A 23,962-nucleotide genomic window follows, 5' to 3' on the forward strand; every position below is an offset into this window, starting at 1 on the left:
ACCTCGGGCGCCAATGGGGAGGGCGCCCCGCCCGCTGGGGCCTCGGGGATGCGCCTCTCCCCACACCTGGCCGCCGGGTCCGTGCGCCGCCCCCTCCCCCCATTGCCGGGCCCGTGTCCCCTTCCCCTGCGGCCGGGGGCGGGCCGAGGAGCGCGGGCGCCAATGGGGAGCTCGCCCCCTCGGCCTCTGGGATGCGCCGCCCCCGCCCCCGCCCCCGCCGCCAGGTCTGTGCGCCTGTCGCCGGGGGCCGCGGGAGTCCGGACAGGTGAGCGGAGGTGAGCGGGGGTGAGCGGGGGCGAGCGGGGGCGAGCGGGGGCGAGCGGGGGCGGGCGGGGGGGCCTCCGGCCGCGTCCCCTCGAGCTTTGCCCGCCCCGAGCCCGTGCTCCCGGCGGCCAGGACGGAGGGGTAGAGCAGCCCTCGGCGGCCCGGGGGGCGGGCGGCTCAGCCCGTCCCGGGGCCGCGCGAGGCACAGGCGCCGCGAGGGGCCGCCCGGAGGCCCCCCCGCCCCCCCCGGCCCCCGCCGACCTTGCGCTCTGCTCCCCAGGCCGGCGGCTCCGGAGGGCTCGGGGCGGCCCGGGTGTCGGACGCGAGCGGGGCCGCGGCGGCCGGAGCTCCCCGCGCAGGTACGACCCCCCGCCCCCACCCCCACCCCCGGCGACCCCGGGCCCGGCCCGGAGCACGTGGCCGCCCGCCCCGCCCCGCCCCCGCGGGCCCCGGGCCCCCCCTTTCCTGTGCGCTCCCAAGGCTGCCGCAGTGCCCTGGGAGGCCAACACAGAAGGGGACAGCAAGGCTCCATGAAACCCAGGGACGAGCCCGCAGAGCTCCTCTTTGGATCCTGTCTGGAGTCACAGCCCAACCGGAGACGTCTCCTTCCGGCCCAGCACCTGTGGGGTTTTGTCAGGTCTGGTGTATCGTGCGGGAGAGCGAGCACGTGCTGGCCTGGGGCGCGGGGGAGGGGCGGGGAGCGGCCCCGGGACCCTGACCCCGCGGGAGGACGCCCGCCCCGAGCACCCAGGCGCCCCCTTCTGCGATGGGGCTCTAGTTGGCAGCACAGTGAGGGATGCAGACTTCCCCTTCCTTAGATGATCCTTTCAGAGTTGCTGGTCTTTGAAGGGTGGGAAAACAGGGGTGGGTGGAACGCAGAACACAGGGCTTCTTCCTGCACACCTGTCTTTGGAGACAGACTGAAAATAAGGTACCTCAACCGTTGTTTTCTGTTGGAAAGGTCATTTGGAAATTTTTCCTTTTTTATAGGTTGAAAGCTACAGGTAGCAGCCGTGGAAGCTGGAATATTCTGATGCTGGTTATTTTTACTGACCTACAGCAACTCTGCGGCCTAAGGTACACTCATGCTTCTGTGGGACCCAAAAATTCAGGAAATGTCCCCAACCCCTGGCCCCTAGAGGAGTAAGCACGGCGGCTTCCAGCCCAAGTCAGTGCCAAGAACACCCGCAGAGCATGCCCTTAACGGAAAGTTCCATATCGCAATGAGGCACTAAGGGCTTGAGAAACTCTCCCATCCTTACTAGAAATCCCCTAGACCAGCCCATAAAAATCCAGCTGGAACCCACCTCAAGACCAAGTCCCTGCTCCACTGTGACAGGTACACTTGGACCCAAGCTCGAGCTTGCTAACAAACCCTCATGTACTTGCATCGGTGTCGGCTCCTTGGTGGTTTCTTGGGTTCACAATCTTGGACACATTTGGGGGCTCCTCCGGGATCTGAGAGACCCCCAGGACCCACCCAGAGGGTCCCACGCCTGGGGAGTGCACTCAACTTTTTCTACCTTTTGCACACATACTCTCTGAGAGCTCCATCCTGTACCTTGATGGGCCAGCTGGGAAGTCGGGGCACCGAAATGGTGGACCTTCCGCCAACCGTCTCTAAGCTGGCAGACTTTCCCGCCACCCTTACAACGGGCCTCCACGTCACCATTGGGAGACGACACTCTCCACCCAGGAACTTCCCAGTTGGGAAGTGCCAATCACCTACTCCCCGCCCCATGTCCCTTGAGCGCCACATACCTTACAGATATGAACTCAAACCCATGCCCTGTGATGATGCGACACTTTCCCCCGCCCAAACACACTAACCACCACCTACCTTGCCTTTTTTGGGGCAAGCCAGGGCCCTACCCTGACCCAATAAAAGAACATCGCTAATTCCTTCCCCCTGCGACTTCCCCAACTCACTACCTCTTCCCCCCCCCGCCCCCCCCCCCCCCCCCCCCCCCCCCCCGAGTCGTGGAACCTCGCCTGAGGGTGCTTGCAATAAAGCTCCTCTCTCGGATCCATTTGCCTTGTTGTCTCTTTCCTTAACATCACTGGTGGGGGAAACTCAACATGTGGTGCCAAAACCCGGGAGGAGGTTGAGCCCTTGCTGGGCAGAGACTCCCTCCTCCTCCTACGGACCTCAACCCCCGCCGCCCACCTCAAGGAGGCTTACTTAGGGACCTGTCGTGGTGAGTGTTCCCTGGCCCCTGACCCACCTCCGGGTCGCCCTGTCCTAGCCACGGCCGTGCCTGGGCAGACCTCCGGCCACCTGGCGGCCCCGCCAGTCCCAAGGAATCCGGAGACGTCCTCATTCCGAGGGAACTACGGTCCCTCCGTTGACCCATTACACGGACAAGGGGACACCCTCCTCCGTGAGCTGAGTGGGTCGGTGAAGGGGACCATGGGAGCCTCCCAATCCAAATTCGACCCCAAAACGCCCCTGGGCTGCCTTCTGGCGAACCTCTGTACATTGGAGTGGGACCAGGACTTACGCAGATGGCGTCTTATACATTATTGTACCGCCACATGGTCTCAGTACAAATCCAGAACCGCCTTGCCATACCTGAAAATCTGGCCCACACCTGGGTCACAGAAATTCACCAGATGCTTCATATCGGCCCCAAGGCGTGGTTTCAGTTCTTGCAGCCTCTCTTCTATCCCCCTTCCCTGTCCAAGGTCGTTGAAACCGTCCACAGGACGTGTACTGTCTGTTCAGCTGTCAGTGCACCAGGTGGAATCCGCAGGCCAGGACCTAACCACCAATTGCGGGGCCACCAGCCAGGAGAAGACCGGCAGCTGGACTTCACCCACATGCCCCGTCATAAAACCCATCGGTACCTACTAACCCTGGTTGACACGTTCACAGGTTGGATAGAAGCTTATCCCACGGCCCGTGAGACGGCGGACATTGTGGCCACCATCCTTACAAACACATCATTCCCGGTTTGGGGCTGCCTCGAACCCTCCAGTCGGACAACGGGCCCGCCTTCATATCCAGCATAACCCGGCAAGTGGCTGAAAGTCTCAACATCTCCTGGAAACTACACATCCCTTACCATCCTCAGGCATCGGGTAAAGTAGAAAGGGCCAACGGCCTACTTAAAGCCCAACTCCTCAAACTTACCCTGGAAACCCGTCTCTCTTGGCCTACCCTCTCGCCCCATGCCCTCACCCGGCTTAGGGCAGCCCCCCCCCCCCCCCGTGGACCCTCGGGACTGAGTCCATTCGAACTCCCCTACGGTCGTCCCTTCCTTATAGATCACAATCTGCCGGCTGTCCCCCCACTCCTCCTCTCTTACCTGCCGTACCTTATTCTCCTTCAGGCCCTCCTGAGAGCTCATGCTGACTCAGTCACCCCGGCCCCGAACGACCTCGAGGACGATGAGATTCCTCCCCAGAAACTGCTCCCGGGTGACCAGGTTCTCCTCAGGAGTCACAGCCCTGGCCCCTTGCAAACGCGGTGGACGGGACCCCACACCGTCATCCTCACTACCCCAATTGCGGCTAAATTCCTGGGCCACCCGCCACGGGTACACATCAACAATCTTAAACGGGCCCCCGCCGACAGTAAATGGGCCTCCCAGATGGTGGGCCCCACCAAGCTCCGCTTGGTTAAGTCTCCTCCTAATACTCCTCCTGAGCCCCCCGATCCAGGCGGAGTCATGTGACTGCATGAGGGGCTCGGGTACCTCGCGCTACTTCTCGGCTTATACCTCTATGCCAAAATCTTGCTACCAGGGAAAAACGCCAACCCTCTGCATGTCGCCCTATGCCCCGGGAAGGACCTTTTGGACCTCTGAGCTGTCTCAAACCTTTCGATCCCCCTGCACTAAGTACCCCAAATCTGGAAAGGTCTGCTGGACCTATTTGGCCCAAATAGGACTCTCTGATGGGGGAGGGGTTCAGGACCAGGCCTCCCGCAACCACTCCCTCAAGAGAGTACAACACCTGTACAAGCACAACCCGGATATAAAGGGATCCATCTCGACTCCTCACGGGGAGCACCCTCCACTAAACCTCTCACCCTAACCCTCCTAAATTCCAGTTACAACCTCTGGAAAAATGTTTCTGGAGGACAAGATTGCTGGATCTGCTTTCCTTTTTCTTCCCTCACTAACATCATCGGGATCCCGATTCCTAATCCTGGCCTATACCCAATTTCTCCAATAACAGTCCACATTGAATCTATCGGTGCTCCCATACCGATCCTGAACCTCATCTCCTCCACCCCTCATACCACCAGCAACATCTCCACTCTCCCCTACTGCGCCCCCTCGGGAATCTTTCTCTCCTGCCCCACAGGACTCTTGTTGCTTAACCGCCAATGACTCTTTAAACTGCACTCTGATCCTTCTGCCTCTGACCACAAGCATCGATTCCTCTGAACAACTCTCGTCTCAAGTATTCCCTACCCCTACCCCTCGGAGAAAACGGCTGTTTTTCTCCCCTTCTTAATAGGGGCAGGACTAACAACTGGGGGGGCGGGACTGGGAACCTCCATTAACTTCTATTACGAGCTCTCCCAGGCAACTCAACGAAGACATGGAATGTATAGCCGACTCCCTCACCGCCCTACAGACTCAAGTCACCAGCTTAGCTGCCGTCACCCTGCAGAACCGATGGGCCCTGGACCTCCTCACTGCCGAGAAAGGAGGAACATGCCTCTACCTGAACAAGGAGTGCTACTATTTTGTCAACCAGTCAGGCATAGTCACCTCCAAAGTCAAGGAGCTCAGAGATCGGATCCGAGCAAGGTGTCAAGACGACTCTATTTGGGACTTAAACCCTCAAGCCTGGGTGACCTAGGCTCTCCCCTTGGCAGGGCCCCTCTGTATACTCCTCTTGTTAATCGGTCCCTGCCTTATACGTTATGTACAAGAGCGCCTGGGACAAATGACCGGAATATCAGTTAACCAACTCCTCCTACAGCCCTATTCCCGCCTGCCCACTTCCGATGGCCTCTACGACGGCGCCCCACTGCCTGCAGGAAGTAGCCAGAGCAAAGTCAACGCCCCCCCTGACACCAGTATATAAAAGAGGCCGGAATGATGGGCCGGCTGGGAAGTCGGGGCACTGAAATGGTGGACCTTCCACCAACCCTCTCTAAGATGACAGACTTTCCCACCACCCTCACAACGGGCCTCCACATCACCATCGGGAGACCGACACTCTCCACCCAGGAACTTCTGGGAAGTGCCAATCACCTACTCCTCGCCCCGTGTGCCCTGAGCACTAAATACCTTACAGATATGAACTCGGACCCATGCCTTGGCGATGATCTGACACCCTTTCCCTGCCCCATGCTCACTAACCACCACATACCTCGCCTTTTTTGGGCACAAGCCAGGGCCCTACCCCAACCCAATAAAAGAACATCACCAATTCCTTCCCAGTGTGACTTCCCCCTCCCCCCCCCCCCCCCCCCCGTGAGTCGTGGAACCTCACCCGAGGGTGCTTGCAATAAAGCTCGTCTGGGATCCATTTGCCTTGTAAACTCCACAGTAAGGTGTTCTGTACTCCTGCGAGAGGGTGAGCACGTGCTGGTGCTGGTGCTGGAGCTCAGGGAAGGGGCGGGAAGAGGCCCCCGTCTGGCCTAACTGGGCGGCCAGGGCTCACCCCGGGCCCTGGGACCCTGACCCCGTGGAAGGACACCAACCGCCGGAGCATCCAGGCGCCCCCTTTTTGTGATGGGGTTCTAGTTGGCAGCACAGTGAGGAATGCAGACTTCCCTTTCCTTAGATGATCCTTTCAGAGTTGCTGGTCTTTGAAGGGTGGAGAAAAACAAGGGGGGGGAGGCATGGATCACAGGAACACAAGGCTTCTTCCTGGACATCTATCTTTGGAGACAAACTGAAAATAAGGTACCTCAACAATTGTTTTCTGTTGGAAAGGTCATTTGGAAATTTTTCCTTTTTTATAGGTTGAAAGCTACAGTTAGCAGCCGTGGAAGCTGGAATATTCTGATACTGGTTATTTTTACTGACCTACAGCAACTCTGCGGCCTAAGGTACACACATGCTTCTGTGGGACCCAAGAAATTCAGGAAATGTCCCCAACCCCTGGCCCCTAGAAAAGTAACGATTGCGGTCTCCAGCCCAAGTCTACGAATACTCGTAGAGCACGCCCTTAACGGAAAGTTCCATATCGGAATTAGGGACTAAGAGCTTGAGAAACTCCCCCAATCTTACTAGAAATCCCCTAGACCAGCCCATAAAAATCCAGCTGGAACCCACCTCGGGGTCCAAGTCACAGCTGAACCAGAGGAAAATGTTCTTTGCGTTCCAGCATCTTTGTGATTTTGTGACACCGTTCAGAGCACAAAGTGATGAAATCAAACTTAATCGTAGCGTTGGTGGTACCTGCATTCAGTTACACTGTCCATATTCGGGGGCACCTGGGTGGCTCCGTGGTTGAGCATCTACCTGCCTTTGGCCCAGATTGTGACCCCCTGGGGTCCTGGATTCGAGTCCAGCAGGGAGCCTGTTCCTCCCTCTGCCTGTGTCTCAGCCTCTCTCTGTGTCTCTCATGAATTAAATAAAGTGTAGGTATTTGTCACTGAAGGCAGGACCAACCCACTAGAGTGACGTAAAGACTAAATTTGAGAACATCTGAAGGCCTTGGCTGGAAAGGTCATAAAGCATCTGAAGCCAGACTTCACGGGGTAGAAACAACAGACCCAGAATACTCGAAATTGACCCATTTTGAAATAGTTTTTGGTCCCCTCATGCCTGCTGACCTCTCTAAACCTTCCATTCCTAGGCTGGGTGAGCATTATGGAGCATTGAGTGAACAATTCAATATGTTGACTAGGTCTATGTAGGAACTATTGCAGCATGACATCAACAGGTGATAGGAATACGGTCTTCACTGACTACCAAGCCTTGCCATACCTTTCTACCAGGAGATGGAGTACACATCGAAGTTTGTAGAAGAAACCATGTGTCATCATCTTGCTTGGAAGGCTTTAGGAAATACTGTTAACCGTCTACACTTTGATCAAAATAAAAATCTTCCAGAATCTTCCAGGAGACCCACCAAGCTAGGTCCAGAGATCATCACCCCTATAACAATTAGAAGGCCGTCCGTATGAGTGACATCAAATTGAGGATTTCCAGAGCCTACCCAGGCTCCAGAAGCAGATGACACCATGAAGTAGGCAGCTTTGTCCAAGATCTTGAATCAAGAATGTTGTCTTCGTTTATCTTCCCTTGAAACCTTTCTCCCTGACCCGGAAAATTCTCTGACCTAGAGATTTAAAAAATAAATGAATTATTTAATTAATTAAAAATCCTCTTTTATTTATAGAAAGATTGGCTGAAGGTTGCTTGTCTTAACCTATGTTCCCTCTGTCCCTCCACTGTGGGCTCCCTTTCAAACTGTGTCTTGCTTCAACTCATGCTTGTTGCTTTTTTCTTTCTTTTTTTTAATATATTTTTTTAAGATTTTATTTATGTATTCATAGAGACACAGAGAGAGAGAGAGGCAGAGACACAGGCAGAGGGAGAAGCAGGCTCCATGCAGAGAGCCTGACGTGGGACTCCATCCAGGGTCTCCAGGATCACACCCTGGGCTGCAGGCGACACTAAACCGCTGTGCCACCAGGGCTGCCCTTGTTGCTTTTTTCAACAGTTCTAGCACAACCCCATTACCCACTCCCACCACTCTTCCAAATCCTGGCTCCTTAGCTGATTTATCTGATTGCTGGTTATATCATTACTTAGATCATGCACAGGGACCCGAATTAGTTTCTGTTCTTGTCCGTGCCAGTACCTGGTGGACACATTCTGGACTGTGGGTGTATAAAAGGGAACGGTATCCACAAACAAAAGGACAGAATCTATTGTCGAATAATTTGGCATTGGGAATCTTCTACAGAAGCTCAGGGTCTATTATTTACTTAAGTGGAGCTTTGGGAGGGAAATTTTACTCTTGGATCGAAAATAAAAAGGGCACCAGACCCCTTCCTAGGTAACCTATCAAAACAACACCGTAATCAAACACTACGGTTTGATTTCACAGATGGTACCTTCAGACCTTCCATAGATGTTGTAAACGAGTCCAAGACTGACTCTTACGATGTAAATGTTTGCCTAGTCACTGGCCAATATTCCTGGTTTGCAGGCCACACAAGTGGGACCTGGAATAGCTCAGCCTTCCCCCTGCTTGGTGTACCCCATACCCAAGACTACATAGGAGCGGACCAAAATTCTGGAATGACCTCGTTAGGTAATAACACCTATCTCTGTAGCTGCCAAAATCAAACCAAAGGTCTTCTATACCAGATATTTCACAACCTGCTTTGTTCTTTCAGGCTGACAGGCACGTGGTAAATGGAGATGCGTAGATGCCAACATGACTAATGACAGATCATGATGGACATCAGATGCCAGCCTGGTGGGTCACACGTTCCACTCTGACCTTTGTCCATGAACAACTCTGGTCTTTTTATCTTATGTGGTAATATGGTATTTAAGGAGCTCCCCCCTAAATGGCCAGGGCCATGTGGACTTGGCCGCCTGGCACCTACCCTCCCCCAGGACTCCCATTTCCAATGCTAGCCCAATCACAAATGCACACTCTTTGATACATAAAGTAGCAACACATAGACGCACCCAACCAGACATCGTAGACAGTCTACCCATTTTTCACAACACCATTCCATTAAGGACCCTTTTTCCAAGTTTGGAAACTTCCCATTTAGAAGCAACAACTCTAAACATTTCCAAAGTAACAGAACAAGGATTCGCTGCCACCGAATCCTTTTCCCTGGGAGGTCGTAAAGACTACTTTACTTACACTGAACATCTGAATAAACAGCAGCTGCGGAAGGAGGCCAACTTTCAACCTCTCTTTGATGAGTAAAGCAGGCTTTTCTGAGAATTCAGCTGTCAGACCCCCTCTCTGAGGGAGCCTTTTGCAAGGGAGGAGCTGAGTTGGTACCGGGACATCCCAAAGAACTGTATGAATACGTCCTATCTGCACCTTCCGTACTTTCCCACTGAAGTCTTCATACTGCCCTCCAACCCCATTAAGCTGGCAGATAAAACCTTATTTCGGGCTCTTACATCAGCTGCCCTTTGCAGCCTACTCCCTACTATCTTTGTATATACATACAGAATAAACTTTCTTATTAATCTGTTCATCCGGGATCCCTGGGTGGCGCAGCGGTTTAGCGCCTGCCTTTGGCCCAGGGCACGATCCTGGAGACCCGGGATTGAATCCCATGTCAGACTCCCGGTGCATGGAGCCTGCTTCTCCCTCTGCCTATGTCTCTGCCTCTCTCTCTCTCTCTCTGTGTGACTATCATAAATAAATGAAAAAAATAAAATAAAAAAAAAATAAAAAAAAATCTGTTCATCCACAGTCTCCCAACCACTTGAACCTAAGATCCTGTATGTTTTGTAACTGAAGACTCTATTTCCCTTCAGGAGAAAGCCATACACCATTTAAGCTGGGAGGGTTCAGGGTGCTCTCCTGATAACCCATGTGCATTTATTCTCCTAACGGGCAAGTACATCTGGTGTGAGGTGTAGCCATCCATCCCACGTGGGCAGCAGCAGAAGTAGGATTGCGGGGACAAGCATTTATTGAGCATGTCTCTTACCCAGTCCCATGGTGAGGTCCCTATATTTTTCTGTTGAATCCTTCCCATTTGGCAGGTGAATAAACCCAGAGGGTAGACAGCTTGCTAAAGATTCTATCATCACAAAAAACAAGAGCGAGATGCAGAGCAGGGTGTCTGGTGTGCTGTCTTTCATAAGGCAGAGGAAATAAAGGGTATATGCCTATGGGTGAGTAGTTTTTTGCTTTGGAAATAGACCATTCAGGAAGGGGAAACCAGAAGCTAATGAAAGGGATTAAGTATAGGGACGCCTGGGTGACTCAGCCGTTTAGTGCCTGCCTTTGGCCCAGGGAACGATCCTGGAGTCCTGGGATCAAGTCCCGCGTCAGTCTCCCGGCATGGAGCCTGCTTCTCCCTCTGCCTGTGTCTCTGCCTCTCTCTCTCTCTTTCTCTCATGAATAAATAGATAAATCTTTAAAAAAAAATAAAAGTCAAGTATAAACAAACCAATGAGCATTTTAGCAAATTGACAACTTATTCATATGGAAAAAACAGTTGTTTGAAGTTTTGCAAAAGAGCCCCCAGTAATTCTGGGTACATGCTTTGAGATGGGATCATTGTCCATTGTAATGTTGTCAAAGGCCTGAAGAAACAGACCAGTCCAGTGGTACAGAGCATAACAACACCTCCTGAGCAGAAGTCCCAGGCCCGTTGCCTTCCTGTGTCTGTTAAAATGTGGCTAAACTCTTGGCATTGAAACTAGAGAAGCCATTAAAGTAGGCCTGCAGCTTTCAGTATTGATGTACGTGGATCATAGGTAGATGAGGGAGGCAGGGCGCTATATATTAGCCTGGCAGAGATACAAAGCCCTTGAGGGAAAATGTTAGGAAAAGGAATCTAGAGTCACGAGAACCTCAATTTTCTTCTGTAAAATGGAAATAAACAGTACAGGGTAGGGCCAGTACTGCTTACTCATTTTTTTGGCCATAAAAATGCATCTTACTAATTTCATTTTATGAAAAGGTTGATAGCCACAGGCCCTTGGATTCAGTGCTCATGGTCACTGCTAAAGAGGTTTAAGACAAAGTTGATTATTTGTTGGGTGCCTGTTGTCTGTTCCCTGCTAGCATGGAAGCTTCACAGAGACCAATGTATTTGTTGAATCACAATGAAGAGAGTTGGGGGATAGATGAAGAATGCAGGTCCGGCCCTCATGGTTGACCATGGGCATTGCTCAGCTCCGTGTAAGATGGAGTTCGCCTACAGCCAATACGAATATCTGGCAGGTTTGCACTTTTGCATTGACTCTTGTCAGGTGTAAATTTGAAAACTTTTGAATAAAATTGATTGTAAGATTTTGGAGTTCTGTTCTGGCTTGCTTTGCTTCCCTTCAAATGTCCAGGTACATCAGAAACCTCATACATACAGGCAAATATATTTATTGAGCCCATAATTCCACAATGTCAAGTACCAACAAAGTGATGAGGAAAGTGAAATAAGAGTGCAGCCGTTGGAATGTTAGAGAACGTCTGTTGGAGGATGAAGTCTTATCAAATAGCCTCTGTGGTTTTGAGATATGTCAATCCCCACAATGTTGAGTTAAGGGATAAGATGCTTTTCTGCTTCCATATGTAAAGTTTGCAAGGGATGGAAAGTCCTAGGAAATAGTTGCAGTTTTACCAATGATGGTCACAAAGACCTTTTTTATGTTTGAAACTTACAGGAAATATATCTTTGTCATTATTCGAGAGAACACAATACATTGGTTGGGAAAAAAGTTTATTTATTAGCCAGCTCAAAAGGCTCATCGGATGTTTTAGCCGTTCACTGAATTATTTATCAACCTTTAACGAGACTCAATGAAAAGATGCAGCAAATCAAGGGCCATCGTAATCAATTCTGTTAGAATTAAGAGTAGTCCTTGGGATCATTGTTAACAGTGGTAAATGATTTGAACATCTTAACCTACAAATAGGATGAAGATGGCTCTCCAAAAAGCATTGTTTTTAAGTGTTTGGTTCGCAAATTGATACCATTTTAGAAGTTTTGGTATGATGAATGGAAAACAGCAAAAGGGAAATATTATGCAAATGTCCTGTTTCTCATTAAGGTTTAACTCATAAAAATTATAGCATTCAACAGTAGATATTGCTTGTTGCAGTTATTACCGTGGTTTTTAAATGGTGATTTCCTACTTCTACATTTTTTTTTTTTTTTTTTTACTTCTACATTTATTACTTTAAATTCTAATAAGGAGGGCAGCCTGGGTGGCTCAGCGGTTTAGCGCCGCCTTCAGTCCAGGGTGTGATCTTGGAGTCCCACATCAGGCTCCCTGCAGGGAGCCTATTTCTCCCTCTGCCTGTGTGTCTGCCTCTCTCTCTCTCTTCTCTCATGAATACATAAATAAAATCTTAAAAAAAAATTCTACTGTAAGGAAAATTCATGTCAATCATTTTTATCAGTATGGACTCATAGATATACATATTATCCTTTGGCTGTAATGCAATGCTATCGTTTTTACTCTTGCTCAGATTGTGCCAGCTTTGGCCTCTGAGAGCTCTTCAAAGATGGCTCCTGTATCCTTTTGATACATTCCCATCCTTTGTTTTGTTTTATGTCTAACACTTCCTTTCTGGAACATCAAGATGCTCCAGCCTCATCTTATATTTTTCTTGCCCAGCCTTATAGCTAGTCATTTTCCAAGGAACCACGGTTCCTTTTACTGATAGTGTTATTTAGAGACCAAAATCAGGGCACCAAATGTGCCTACTGCCACTGCTACTAGGGTGTCCACCCTGGGTGGACAAAGCCAGGAAATCTGTGCACATGAATCCGTGTATACACTGGTACCTCTATTTCTATGTCTAGACATAGTAAAACAAATGAGTTCATACTGATTTCCCCAACTCATGATGCAGAGAACAAAGGCAAAAGAAATATAGAACAAATAAAACTTCCTTACAACTTACAGTCCATTGACAAGTCCTTGAGACAAGCAGAGTGACCTTCCCCAATGAGCTTAGCTGCTCGGTGTTAATACTTTGCTAGAGGCAGAAGGCAACCTTCTGGATCCTATAAAAATCCCTTTGAAAACCTCCTTTATTTCTGCCCCCCCAATATTTATTTTAGCAATCATCCTCCAAGCATATGGCCCACTGATACACATCTGAAGGGTCTCATGATTAAGGTTTTAACTAAACAGTAATAAATGATCTTTTCCTAACAGCAGCTAGCCCCTCAGGGTCCTGGAAACCTTGTTTCCAAATTCCTTAGAGACGTCCACCATCCCTAACCCCCTCTCAGCTTGAAAGTATATAATGGGCCACTCTTCACAACCCCTTACGGCTCTTTCTGCCCACGGCCGTCCCTGTGGTATAATAAAACCACCTCTTTGCACCAAAGACATCTCAAGAACTCTTTCTTGACCATTTGCTCCCAAATCCCAACTTTTCACGTCAATCTATATATTTTTTTCTGAAACAATGAACTTTTTTTTTTATCATACATGTATAGGTGTATGATATATATATATATATGTGTTGGTATATAGATACCTCCTTAAAAGCTGATCCAAAAAAAAGCTGATCCATCACTGGAACCTAGATAATCTATGTACGTAATGGAAGTGACCAAGAAAACCATTTAAATTACTTAAAGGAAATAAAGTCAATCCCTCACTCAATTCTAAATTTACATAGATGGACTGCTAGGGAATAAATACTTTCTACTCTGATCACTTTCTACTCTGATCAAATGTTTAAAAAAAACATTTTAGGGGTGCCTGGGTGGCTCAGTCGGTTAAGTGTCTGCCTTCCGCTCAGGTCATGATCCCAGGGTCCTGGGATAGAGCCCCACATCGGACTCCCTACTCGTGCTCTCGCACTCTCTCTGTCAAATAAATAAAATCTTTAAAAATAAATAAAATAACATTTTAAAACCTGAAACCAGTATACATATATATTATATGTGTGTGTGTGATCAAACCTAATTGTCTTTTTTTTTTTCCAAGATTTTATTTATTTATTCATGAGAAACACAGAGAAAGAGAAGCAGAGACACAGGCAGAGGGAGAAGCAGACTCCATGCAGGGGAACCCGACGTGGAACTTGATCCCAGGACCCCAGGATCACCCCCTGAGCTGAAGGCAGCCACTCAACCACTGAGCCACCCAGGCGTCCCTGTATTTTTTTTTTTTTTAATGTTTGTTTTTCTGCATTGTAGTCACATTAAGCCATCCTTCAGAAATATTGGAGTAATTGGACCATGTATAATGGGGCATTTAAAACTTCATTCTCTGGCTGAATAATTCCAATGCAAGTGTATCACGATGCAGCACTTTACCTTTTTCATACCTTGTGTCTTCCTAATGAGGAATTTCTACAAAGACATTCAACCAATCTTAGCTTATGATAAAATTCAATATTGCTAACATTCTTTTCTCTTCCCTTCTTTCCCTCCGTTACCCTCACCTGGCCAAGCGCCCCCTCCCCCCCCACCTGACCAGGCTTTCCCCCACTCCACGCCCTGCTGCCGCCAACCATCCACCTGCTCCTAGCCTGCACCTGCACCTGCACCTGCACCAGAGCATTGCTGGAATCTGATGCTTCAGTGAGGTGCCAGGTCTCACTAAGTTCACAGCCTCAAATCCAAAACTGGCCTTTAACCTTGCTCAGCAATTCTATAGCTTCGCTCTCCTGAACACCTGCATTCTACTTTCTTTTCTTCCTTTTCCTCAGAATTCTTTATACTCTCCTCCCAAACAAATGCACATTCCCATTTGATGACTTTGCCTCATACTTCAGTGGAGAAGTAGAAGAAATCAGACCTACAGGCTCCCAGCCCACCCCCAGCTTACCCCCGTGGTTACCTACACTCTGCCTTCCTTCTGTTGCCATGAGGCGCCCTTCAACCCGTCAATGTCGGCACCTCACTTTCTTCCCTCAACCCTCTCCCTTGACACTTCTGTCCCCCCGTGAGATTGTTCTCATCAAGGACACTGATGCCCTCCACCTTGCCGAGTCCGTGGTCCTACTACGTTCTTAACAGATCTCCATTCTTGACAGCTGGCCACTTCTTCTTTTCAAACATTCCCTGAATCACACGATGATGCTTCATTTCATGCGTCAACTTGACTGGGCCGCAGGGTGACCAGATATTTGGTTGGATATTATTCTGGGTGTTCCTGTGAGCATGTTTTGGGGAAGATTAACATTTAAATGAGTGAACTGAGTAAAGTAGATTTTTCTCCCTAATGTGGTGGGCCTCAACCAATCAGTTGAAGGCCTGAATGGAACAAAGGGCCTGACCCTTCCCTGAGCAAGAATTTTTCCCACCTGACTGCCTTCAAGTTGGGACATCAGCTTTTTTCTTGCCTTCAGACTTGAACTGAAATACCAGATCTTCCTGGGTCTCAAGCCTGCAGGCCCTCAGATGGGAACTCCATGATCAGCCCATCTGGTTCTTCTCAAGCCTTTGGACTTGGACTGAAACCAAACCATCAGCTTTCCTTGATCTCCGATTTGGCAACTCACTACAGATTTGGGGGCTGGCTGGGCTCTGTAACCATGTGAGCCAATTTCTATAATAAATCTGTGTGTGTCTTCTATAGGTTTGTTGTTCTGGAGAACCCTAACCAATGCACATACTCTCCTGGTTTTTCTCCACTTCCATTAGGTACTCCTTGGCCAAATCATCCTCTGCCCCATCTCTAAGTGTTGATGTGTTCCAGGTGTGGTTCTAGGCCCTCTGTTACTCTCTGTGTACATAATAACCTCCACCAGTGTCCTAACGCTGGCAGTGTGGCTTTACATAGTACCTATGTGCCAATGATTCCCAAATCTGTATCTCAAACCCTGATTTCTCCACTCAACTCCAAACTCATGTATTCGTACTTACTTGTCATCTCTCTCTCTTTTTTTTAAAGATTTTATTTATTTATTTATTCATGGGAGACACGGAGAGAAAGAGAGGTAGACATAGGCAGAGGAAGAAGCAGGCTCCTTGCAGGAAGCCCAATGTGGGACTCGATCCCGGGACTCAGGGATCACACCCTGATCCAAAAGCAGACGCTCAACTGCTGAGCCACCCAGATGTCTCTACTTGTCACCTCTTGCTGGGTGTTTCATAGGCATCTCTATACGGCCAAAATTTAATTTCCAATTACTTCCCCAAACGTGTTCCTTCTCCAGTTTTCCTCCATGCAGTGCATAATGACTCTACCCACCAGCTACTCATGCCAGAAGCCAGATGGTCTTCCACTATGGGCACACTGAGGAAATATTGTCAGTTTGGTTCCAGACCATTGCAATAAAGTGAATATGGCAATAAAGCAAATCAAATGAATTTTTTGGTTGCCCAATGCATATAAAAGTTATGTTTACATGGTGCTGTGGTCTACTAATTGTGTGATAAGCGTCGTGTCTAAAAAAGGGTACATGCCTTCATTTAAAAATATTTCCTTGGCAAAAAGTGTTAACCATCATCTGAGCTTTCAGTGAATCATCACTTCTCAGCCTTTTGGCTAAGATCAGGTGAGCTTTTGATTGAGAATTTTAATATGATCCTTTTGGGGCATCTGGGCAGCTCAGTTGGTTAAGCGTCTGACTCTTGATTTCAAATCCGGTCATGACCTCAGGGTCGGGAGACAAGAGTCCCAAGACAAGTCCCGTGGCAGGCTCCATACTCAGTGGGGAGTCTGCTTGAGATTTTCTCCCTCTCCCTCTGCCCCCCTACTCATGTATGTACACGCTTTCTCCCTCTCTCCCAATTAAAAAAAAAAAATAGGGGCCCCTGGGTGGCTCAGCAGTTGAGCATCTGCCTTTGGCTAAGGTCATGATCCCGGGTTCTAGGATCGAGTCCCTCTTCAGGCTCCCTGTGGGGAGCCTGCTTCTCCCTCTGCCTGTGTCTCTGCCTCTTTCTCTGTGTCTCTCATGAATAAATAAAATCTTTTAAAAAATGAAATAAAAATGATCCTTTTGTAACCCTGTTTCTTTTAATCTAGTTAAATAATCTCTTGCTTATTTACTCATCTATTCATTTGGCAAACATTTGTTGAGTACTTACTAGGTGCTAGCCATTGTTCTAGGCCCTGGATACACCACACTGAATAAGACAGACATAAGAGAGGAAAAACCAACAACAACAAAAAATCACACTTCAAAAAAGTAAAAATAAAAACGGAATGATGTGATTGTGAGTAGCTGGCAGGCTACCCTATAGGCAGCAGAACAATTAAGTGAAGCCTCCGATAAGCTACTGTCTTGCAGTTTTATCAGCATCTTTACAGACCTTTGCTGGGAATCCGTTTCCTTACTGTACGATGGGAATGATAATAATAATAATAAAATCTCTCTTACTGGGGCTTTGTGAGATAGTGTGAGTTTTGCACATAAAGTGTCAAAAAATGCCTGACATATTAAGAAAACAAGTTATAAATGTTAGTTTTTATTATTACTTTAAACTGGGGTCTCAGAGATTTCTTGGAGGAAGAAACATTTAAATTGAGGCCTAAAGGGCAAAAAGGACCCAGCCTTTAGGAAATGGGGGCCAGGAGGAGTGTTCTAGCCGAGGAAACAGGTGGTACAAAGGTTTGGGTGAGGCAGTTTGGGCACTGAAGCTGGGTGCTAGGTGAGTGATCGTGTGCCCTGTAAGTCTGACTAGGGATGTGAATTTTATTTAAATGCTTTGAAAAAGCAATGATCCTTTAAAAAAGGATGACTCTGGGGCACCTGGATGGCTCAATGGTTGAGCATCTGCCTCCGGCTCAGGGTGTGATCCTGGAGACCAGGGATCGAATCCCAAGTCGGGCTCCCTGCGTGGAGCCTGCTTCTCCCTCTGCCTGTGTCTCTGCCTCTCTCTCTCTCTCTGTGTCTCTCCTGAATAAATAAATTTAAAAATCAATAAATAAAAAAGGATCACTCAGTCTGTTTTGCAGAGAATGGTGTTTTAGGAAGGAAAGGATGGAAGCAGAGACCAGCTGGAGAAGGGGCTACTTCAGAGGTCAGTGTAAGAGATTTTGCCATCAGGATAGTATAGTAAAAGTGTGGATAAAAAGAAGTGATCTATTTGTGTCCTACTTGAATTTTGAGGCTCCTGTTCTGCTATGGTATTTTCATTTTCTATTTTACAGATATTTTTTTCTTTTTTCTTTTCTTTTCTTTTTTTTTTCTTAGAGAGTGAAAGAGAGTGTGGGTGAGGGGGGCAGGGTGAGGGACCAAGGGAGAGAGGGAGAATCCCAAGCAGGCTTCACACCCAGCATAGAGCCCAATACGGGGCTCCATCCCAGGATGCTGAGATCATGACCTGAGCCACAGTCAAAATTCAGATGCTTCCCTGACTGAACCACCCAGGTGTACCCATTTTGCAGATCTTTAAAGTTGTGCTATATAGTCAGATGTTCCAGTCCTTTTCTATGGAGTTCTTCAGAGCAGAGAGAAATGGACTTTTCTTCCGCAGATGTGTTTCAAAAATTGTTTGCTAATAATTCTCCGTGAATTTAAGCTTTTCTATTTAATTTCTTATCTATGGACTATTTATTTTTCAAATTTCTGATCAGTTATCAAAATACATTCATTAGGGTTTTTTAAAAATCTTTTTAACTTTGAAAAATCTTATACAGCCAAGTTCTATTTCTTTTTAAAATTCGAGGGGGATCCCTGGGTGGCTCAGCGGTTTAGCACCTGCCTTTGGCCCAGGGCTCGATCTTGGAGTCCCGGGATCGAGTCCCGGGATCGAGTCCCGCGTCGGGATCCTGGCATGGAGCCTGCTTCTCCCTCTGCCTGTGTCTCTGCCTCTCTCTCTCTCTCTCTCTCTCTATGTCTATCATAAATAAATAAATAAATCTTAAAAAGAAAATTCGAGTTGTGTCTCTTTCTGGATAATTATTCACTAAAGGGGAATTCTCCTATCCCACTACTATTCTGAAATTGCTCCGGAATAGGTTGTCAAAGCTACTAACAGCCCTCCTCTCCTCTTTTGGATATTCTTTTGTATTCTAATCCATTTGTTTTTCCATATGAATTGTAAAAACACTTTACATTTAGCATTTCTGTATATTTAATTGGCACTGCAGGAAAAGTTAAAGATTGCATAACTTATACACAGGTATGCAATTATCAATTAAATAGAGAAAACAGACATAAAAATATTTAGTATAAGGTTTCAGAACTTCTTTCTTACATACCCAGTCATCCAGCGTTTATTCCATCTGCCTCCATCCTTTATGCCTGTAAACTCACTCTATTTAAGAATATTGCTATAGCTCTCCATCTATGCAATTCCTCTTTCAAAAGACTTTTGGTAATAAAGTTAAAAGCTAGCACTGAAATGATACTTCCTATGTAGCAGGGACTGTTTTAAGCACTTTACATTTTTAACTCCTGTCATTTTCTCAACTCTGTGAGGTAGGCGCTATTATTATCCAGTGTTACAGATGGAAGAACTAACACACAGAGAGTTAAATAACTTCCCAATTCCTACAGCTACTAAGGGTGGAAGCCAGGATTAGCACGGGGCAGCCTTCTCTACAGGCCAATCTCTCAAGTACTACCCAATATGGTTTGTAACCACACAAATAAATACACGCCGCATCTTTTGTTGTTTTAAGTATTTTATATCTTTGTGACTGCTAAAAATTAGATCTCTTATTTTTCAGCTGGTTAGGACTGGTTGTCCAAGAATCTTATTGACTTTTTATCTATTTTTATTCCGATTAGGCTATTTTTAGATCTCCAGGATATTTTTAAGCTAATTCCTTTGTATTTTCTAGGAATATCACTTGCATCACTGTGAATAATGGTGCTTTCCTCTCTCTGTGTTTAAAGACATTAACATGGAATTTCCAAAGCAATATCAAATCATTGTGTCAGTGGGAATAAATCTTTAGGCCTGAAGTTAAAGAGTTCCATTATGGATCAAATTGCATAAAAGCATTTTATTTTTTTTTAAACATACTTGAATAATTCATCTTGTCTCCAATAGGAGCAAACATTCCCTTAATAATAATAGGTAGATCTAAGATTTCCCTCCCACTCAAGCTTGAATTATAAATGCAATACTTTGGCTTAGCAGATCTTGAAAATATAAAAATGACTTTAATTCGGCTAAGTGGGGTTTGAAGGTAGAGGAAACCTGAGTGTGATTTAGAGATTGTATGGAAAGGAAACGAGCTTTAGATGAAGCCATGTTTACTAGTGAACTGTTCAGGGCACCGGTTCTCAAGCGTGGCTGCACATTGGAATCAACTGCTAAAATTTTCAAAAGATACTGATTCCTGAGTTCCATTCCCAGATAACCTGATATAATTAGTCTGGGGAAGAACCTCAGGGATTCTAATGTACGGCTACGTTATATAACCACTAATCTGGGGGAGACTTTAAACCTATTTCTCCCACTGTGCAAATTCTGATTATTAGGCTTATGTAGGCTGCTATGAAAATACACCAGTGTGGGCAGCCCCGGTGGCTTAGTGGTGTAGCACCACCTTTATCCCAGGGCGTGATCCTGGAGACCCAGGGTCGAGTCCCATGTTGGGCTCCCTGCATGGGGCCTGCTTCTCCCTCTGCCTGTGTCTCTGACTCTCTCTCTCTCTGTGTCTCTCATGAATAAATAAGTAAAATATTAAAAAAATAAAAATAAAATAAGATACACCAGTGTGCACACCGACTTCCGTAGCAGTATTATTCACAGTAGTGAATAGATGGAAACAACCCAGCACCCATTGATGGATGTGAATGGTTGAAGAAAATGTGGCATGTACACACAATGGACTATTATTGAGCCTTAAAAAGGAATGAAAGTCTGTTAGATGCTTCAGCCTGATGTTTTGCAGGTCCATGCATGCTGTTAGATGCTACAGCGTGCATGGACCTGCAGAATATCATGCTGAGTGGCTGACACCAGACACAAAAGGACAAATACTGCATGATACTACCTGTATGAAGTTCCTAGAACAGTCTAATTCATAGAGACAGAAAGTAGAACGGAGGTTACCAGAGGCTGGAAGGAAGGTGGATGGGGAGCTACTGTTTCACAGGTACAGAGTTTCAGTTTGGGAAGATGAAAAATCTCTGGAAATGGGTCTTGCTGACATGAGGGTTACTAATGCTACTAAATTACATACTGAAAATGGTAAAAATGGTGAAATTTTGTGTTATGTATGCCTTCCAACAATAAGATAATTCAAACAAAAACACTTGCCAGGGTATGAACTCCTGTGAACTGCTTTCTCCAACTAGGTTTAGGGTGTTCATGTGAAAGGATATAGTACAGGGTGGTTTTGTAATTGCTTCAGTAGAGTTTGTCTGGTAGTGGCTTTTCCCCCCACACCATTCTCAAAGAAGGTTGCTCTTTTCCTTCCCTAACGATCAGCCGTCATAGAACCTTCCCACCTGTGCAGACAGGTAGAGGCCCGAAGCTGCCAACGGCAGCACAGCGCCGGGAAGCCTATTGTCTAAGATCAGAGGTGTGTCTCATTCACTCTGGCACCTCTGATGGGCTTCTGCTGGACTGCACGTGGACACACCAAGCAAACCCGAGACATCAAAATCACCATTGTTATTAAGTGAGACATTTATCAAGAGAGGTGTGATTTGTATCTGACTTGGGACGCCTGGGTGGCTCAGCGGTTGAGCATCTGCCTTCGGCTCAGAGCGTGATCCCGGGGTCCTGGGATCGAGTCCCACATCGGGCTCCCCGCAGGGAGCCTGCTTCTCCCTCTGCCTGTGTCTCGGCCTCTCTCTCTGTGTCTCTCATGAATAAATAAATAAATATTAAAAAAAAATAATAATTTGTATCTGACTTGATAATGCTTTTTGTGCTCCAAAGAGGAAGATAAACTGACTGGGAGCATCTCTGGCATCAATTCTCATGAGGTAAATGAGGCCATTTAAAAACTGTCTCAACTGCAAGAAATGGATCACAATACAGGACAAAGGCTGAGTTACAGTAGCTGCAGTAGTTGTGTTTACCTGCTTGAGCAAAAGATAGGAAAGCTTTCCTGGCTTGGTTTTCCCATGCACAAGATTTATATTATACATTCATATTGGATATAAGCAGCAAATTACTCGTATTTAGAATTTTTCTAGATTTTCAAAGATGTAGAGAATAGGAAATCTGTCACATGTACTTACTTGCTCTCCCAAGCAGAGGATTCTAGAACTACATTGTCTAGAAGTGTGCTCCCAAAACGCGGCCAGTGCCACTGTGTGTCCGAATTTCCCATGACCCCTGTCACAAATGACCACAAACTTGATGGCTTCAAAAAGCACAGGTTTATTGTCTTACAGTTTGAAATCAGTCTCACTGGGATGACGTGAAGGTGTCTGCAGGCTCACGCTCCTTTTGTAGGCTCTAGGGAACAACCTGTCTCTTTGCCTTTTCCCACTTCCAGAGGTTCATTCCATGCATCCCTCCTCCTCTCCAGAGCCAGCAGCATAGCCTCAGCTGTAGCCCTGCTTTCTTCTGTTCTGCTATCCAGTCAGTCCGGGTCTCCCTCTTCTAAGGACACTTGTAATTATATTTACGGTTCACTCAGATAGTCCAGATAATCTCTCCATCTTGAGATCTTTAGTTTAATCACATCTGCAATATAAGTTAACATTCACATGTTCTGGAGATTAGGATGTGGATATAGTTGTTTTTTTTTTAAATTTTTGTTTTACTTATTTATTTTTTAATTTTATAAGATTTTATTTATTTGTGCATAGAGACACAGAGAGAGAGAGAGAGACCAGAGACACAGGCAGAGGGAGAAGGGAGCCTGACATGGGACTCAATCCCGGGTCTCCAGGATCACACCCCAGGCTGCAGGTGGCGCTAAACCCCTGCGCCACTGGGGCTACCCAGGATGTGGATATATTTGGAAGCCATTATTCAAGCTACCATACTGAGGAACTGCATTTTGAATGGAACAAAATTTGAATTTAAATAATCATGTGGCTAGTGGCTACCATATTGGACGACATAGACACAGAACGTTTTCAGATTCACAGAAGCCTCCTTCACAGGAGGTTCTATGGACCACACGCTTTAGAAGACATCTAAAAGCCAATACCAGGGTGGCCCAGGTGGCTCAGTAGGTTAGCACCGCCTTCAGCCCAGGGCCTGATCCTGGAGACCTGCGATAGTGTCCCACGTTGGGCTCCCTGCATGGAGCCTGCTTCTCCCTCTGCCTGTGTCTCTGCCTCTGTGTGTGTGTCTCATGAATAAATAAATAAAATCTTTAAAAAAGAAGATTTTTAAAGGTACTCATGACTAAAAGAGAAAAGAAAGGTCAAAAGGAGATGCTTCATTTTGTAGCCATCTTGAGTATAGTGTTGAGCTACTCTTCAAAAGAAAAAAAAACAACCTACATAAAAATGTATCCTAGAGATTTGGAACACATCATCTCATCAATAGAATGAGGACAATTCCCAGTGATTCTTCACCACTGAGGAAAGATTTAATTAGTATTTATGATGGACTCCAAAAAAGTAGTTCACAATCTACAACATAATGGATATGCATCGTGATAGCAGGAAGCACCAGGAGCATGAGATCAGAAACTGCTCCTAGTGAGGTCTGGGAAGGAACTCTGGAGGATGTAGAACTCGAGACAGCCAAGCCAAGAAGGAGAAGAAAGAGCACAGGCAGAGAGAAAGGAGTGGGAAAGATATTATCAGGAGAGGGAGAGGCATGCTCAGAGGAAGGAGGTTATGAGAGGGGTTCGGGGGGGTGGGTAGCGCCATATGACTGAAGTATGTGGGCTCGGAGGGGGCAAAGCAGAAAAAAAAAAAAAAAGGCAGGGGCCAAATCTTGATGGGTAGAGTATGTCATGATAAGGAGTTTGGGCTTTATCCTGAGTGTCAACTGGGATTGGTTTGAATGCAGGTGACAAAGGGCCAGTACGAGTGTCTAAAACAGGGCAGACGTTTTTTCCATATCAGCACCGAGGCTGAGGGGGAAGTCGTGCTCCATAAAGCCCCCGGGGGTGCAGATTCCTGCCACCTCATTTCTTTGCCATCTCTGGTATATTCACTTGCTTCCGCCGTCATGACAAAGTACTACAGACTGGGTGGCTTCAACAACAGAAATGTATCGTCTCACAGTGCTGGTGGCCAGATACCCAAGATGAAGGAGTTGACAGGGTTG

The 23,962-nt window shown here is 47.2% G+C and overlaps 1 protein-coding gene, 1 long non-coding RNA gene and 1 other non-coding gene across 35 annotated transcripts in view; 2 read left to right on the top strand and 1 right to left on the bottom strand.

Moving 5' to 3' along the window:
- On the top strand, positions 1–18,006 carry LOC112652138 (zinc finger protein ZIC 5-like). 30 transcript variants are annotated; one of them, XR_007401691.1, is made up of 9 exons: positions 53–275; positions 545–623; positions 1,255–1,341; positions 3,140–3,345; positions 3,597–5,027; positions 6,194–6,280; positions 8,395–8,499; positions 8,585–8,667; positions 15,214–16,617. XR_007401691.1 is itself a non-coding variant. In XM_049092954.1 (4 exons), exons 1-4 carry the CDS (start codon positions 14–16, stop codon positions 8,601–8,603), a joined length of 447 nt encoding a protein of 148 aa, XP_048948911.1. In that variant the 5' UTR covers positions 1–13; the 3' UTR covers positions 8,604–11,197. The 30 variants fall into 30 exon arrangements, 6 of the variants coding, with proteins under 6 accessions (XP_048948911.1, XP_048948910.1, XP_048948908.1 ...); XR_007401688.1 differs by lacking the exon at positions 15,214–16,617 and adding an exon at positions 13,845–14,855; XR_007401699.1 differs by lacking the exon at positions 15,214–16,617 and having other exon boundaries at positions 25–275; positions 3,597–3,803; positions 8,293–8,499; positions 8,585–11,197.
- LOC112652388 (small nucleolar RNA SNORA26) lies at positions 732–853 on the top strand. Its single transcript, XR_003131412.1, has one exon. It is a non-coding gene; the product is annotated as a small nucleolar RNA SNORA26 (small nucleolar RNA).
- Positions 14,884–23,962, bottom strand: part of LOC112652139 (uncharacterized) — a 20,352-nt gene continuing 11,273 nt past the window's right edge. For all 4 annotated transcript variants that reach the window (XR_003131278.3, XR_007401703.1, XR_007401705.1 and 1 more), the window contains exons 5-6: positions 21,964–22,414; positions 14,884–15,017 (exon numbers count right to left, since the gene is read on the bottom strand). This is a non-coding gene — a long non-coding RNA (uncharacterized LOC112652139). The remainder of the gene's footprint in view (positions 15,018–21,963; positions 22,415–23,962) is intronic.

Source organism: Canis lupus, chromosome 13 (assembly GCF_003254725.2).
Source record: "Canis lupus dingo isolate Sandy chromosome 13, ASM325472v2, whole genome shotgun sequence".
Taxonomy (NCBI): Eukaryota; Metazoa; Chordata; class Mammalia; order Carnivora; family Canidae; genus Canis; species Canis lupus.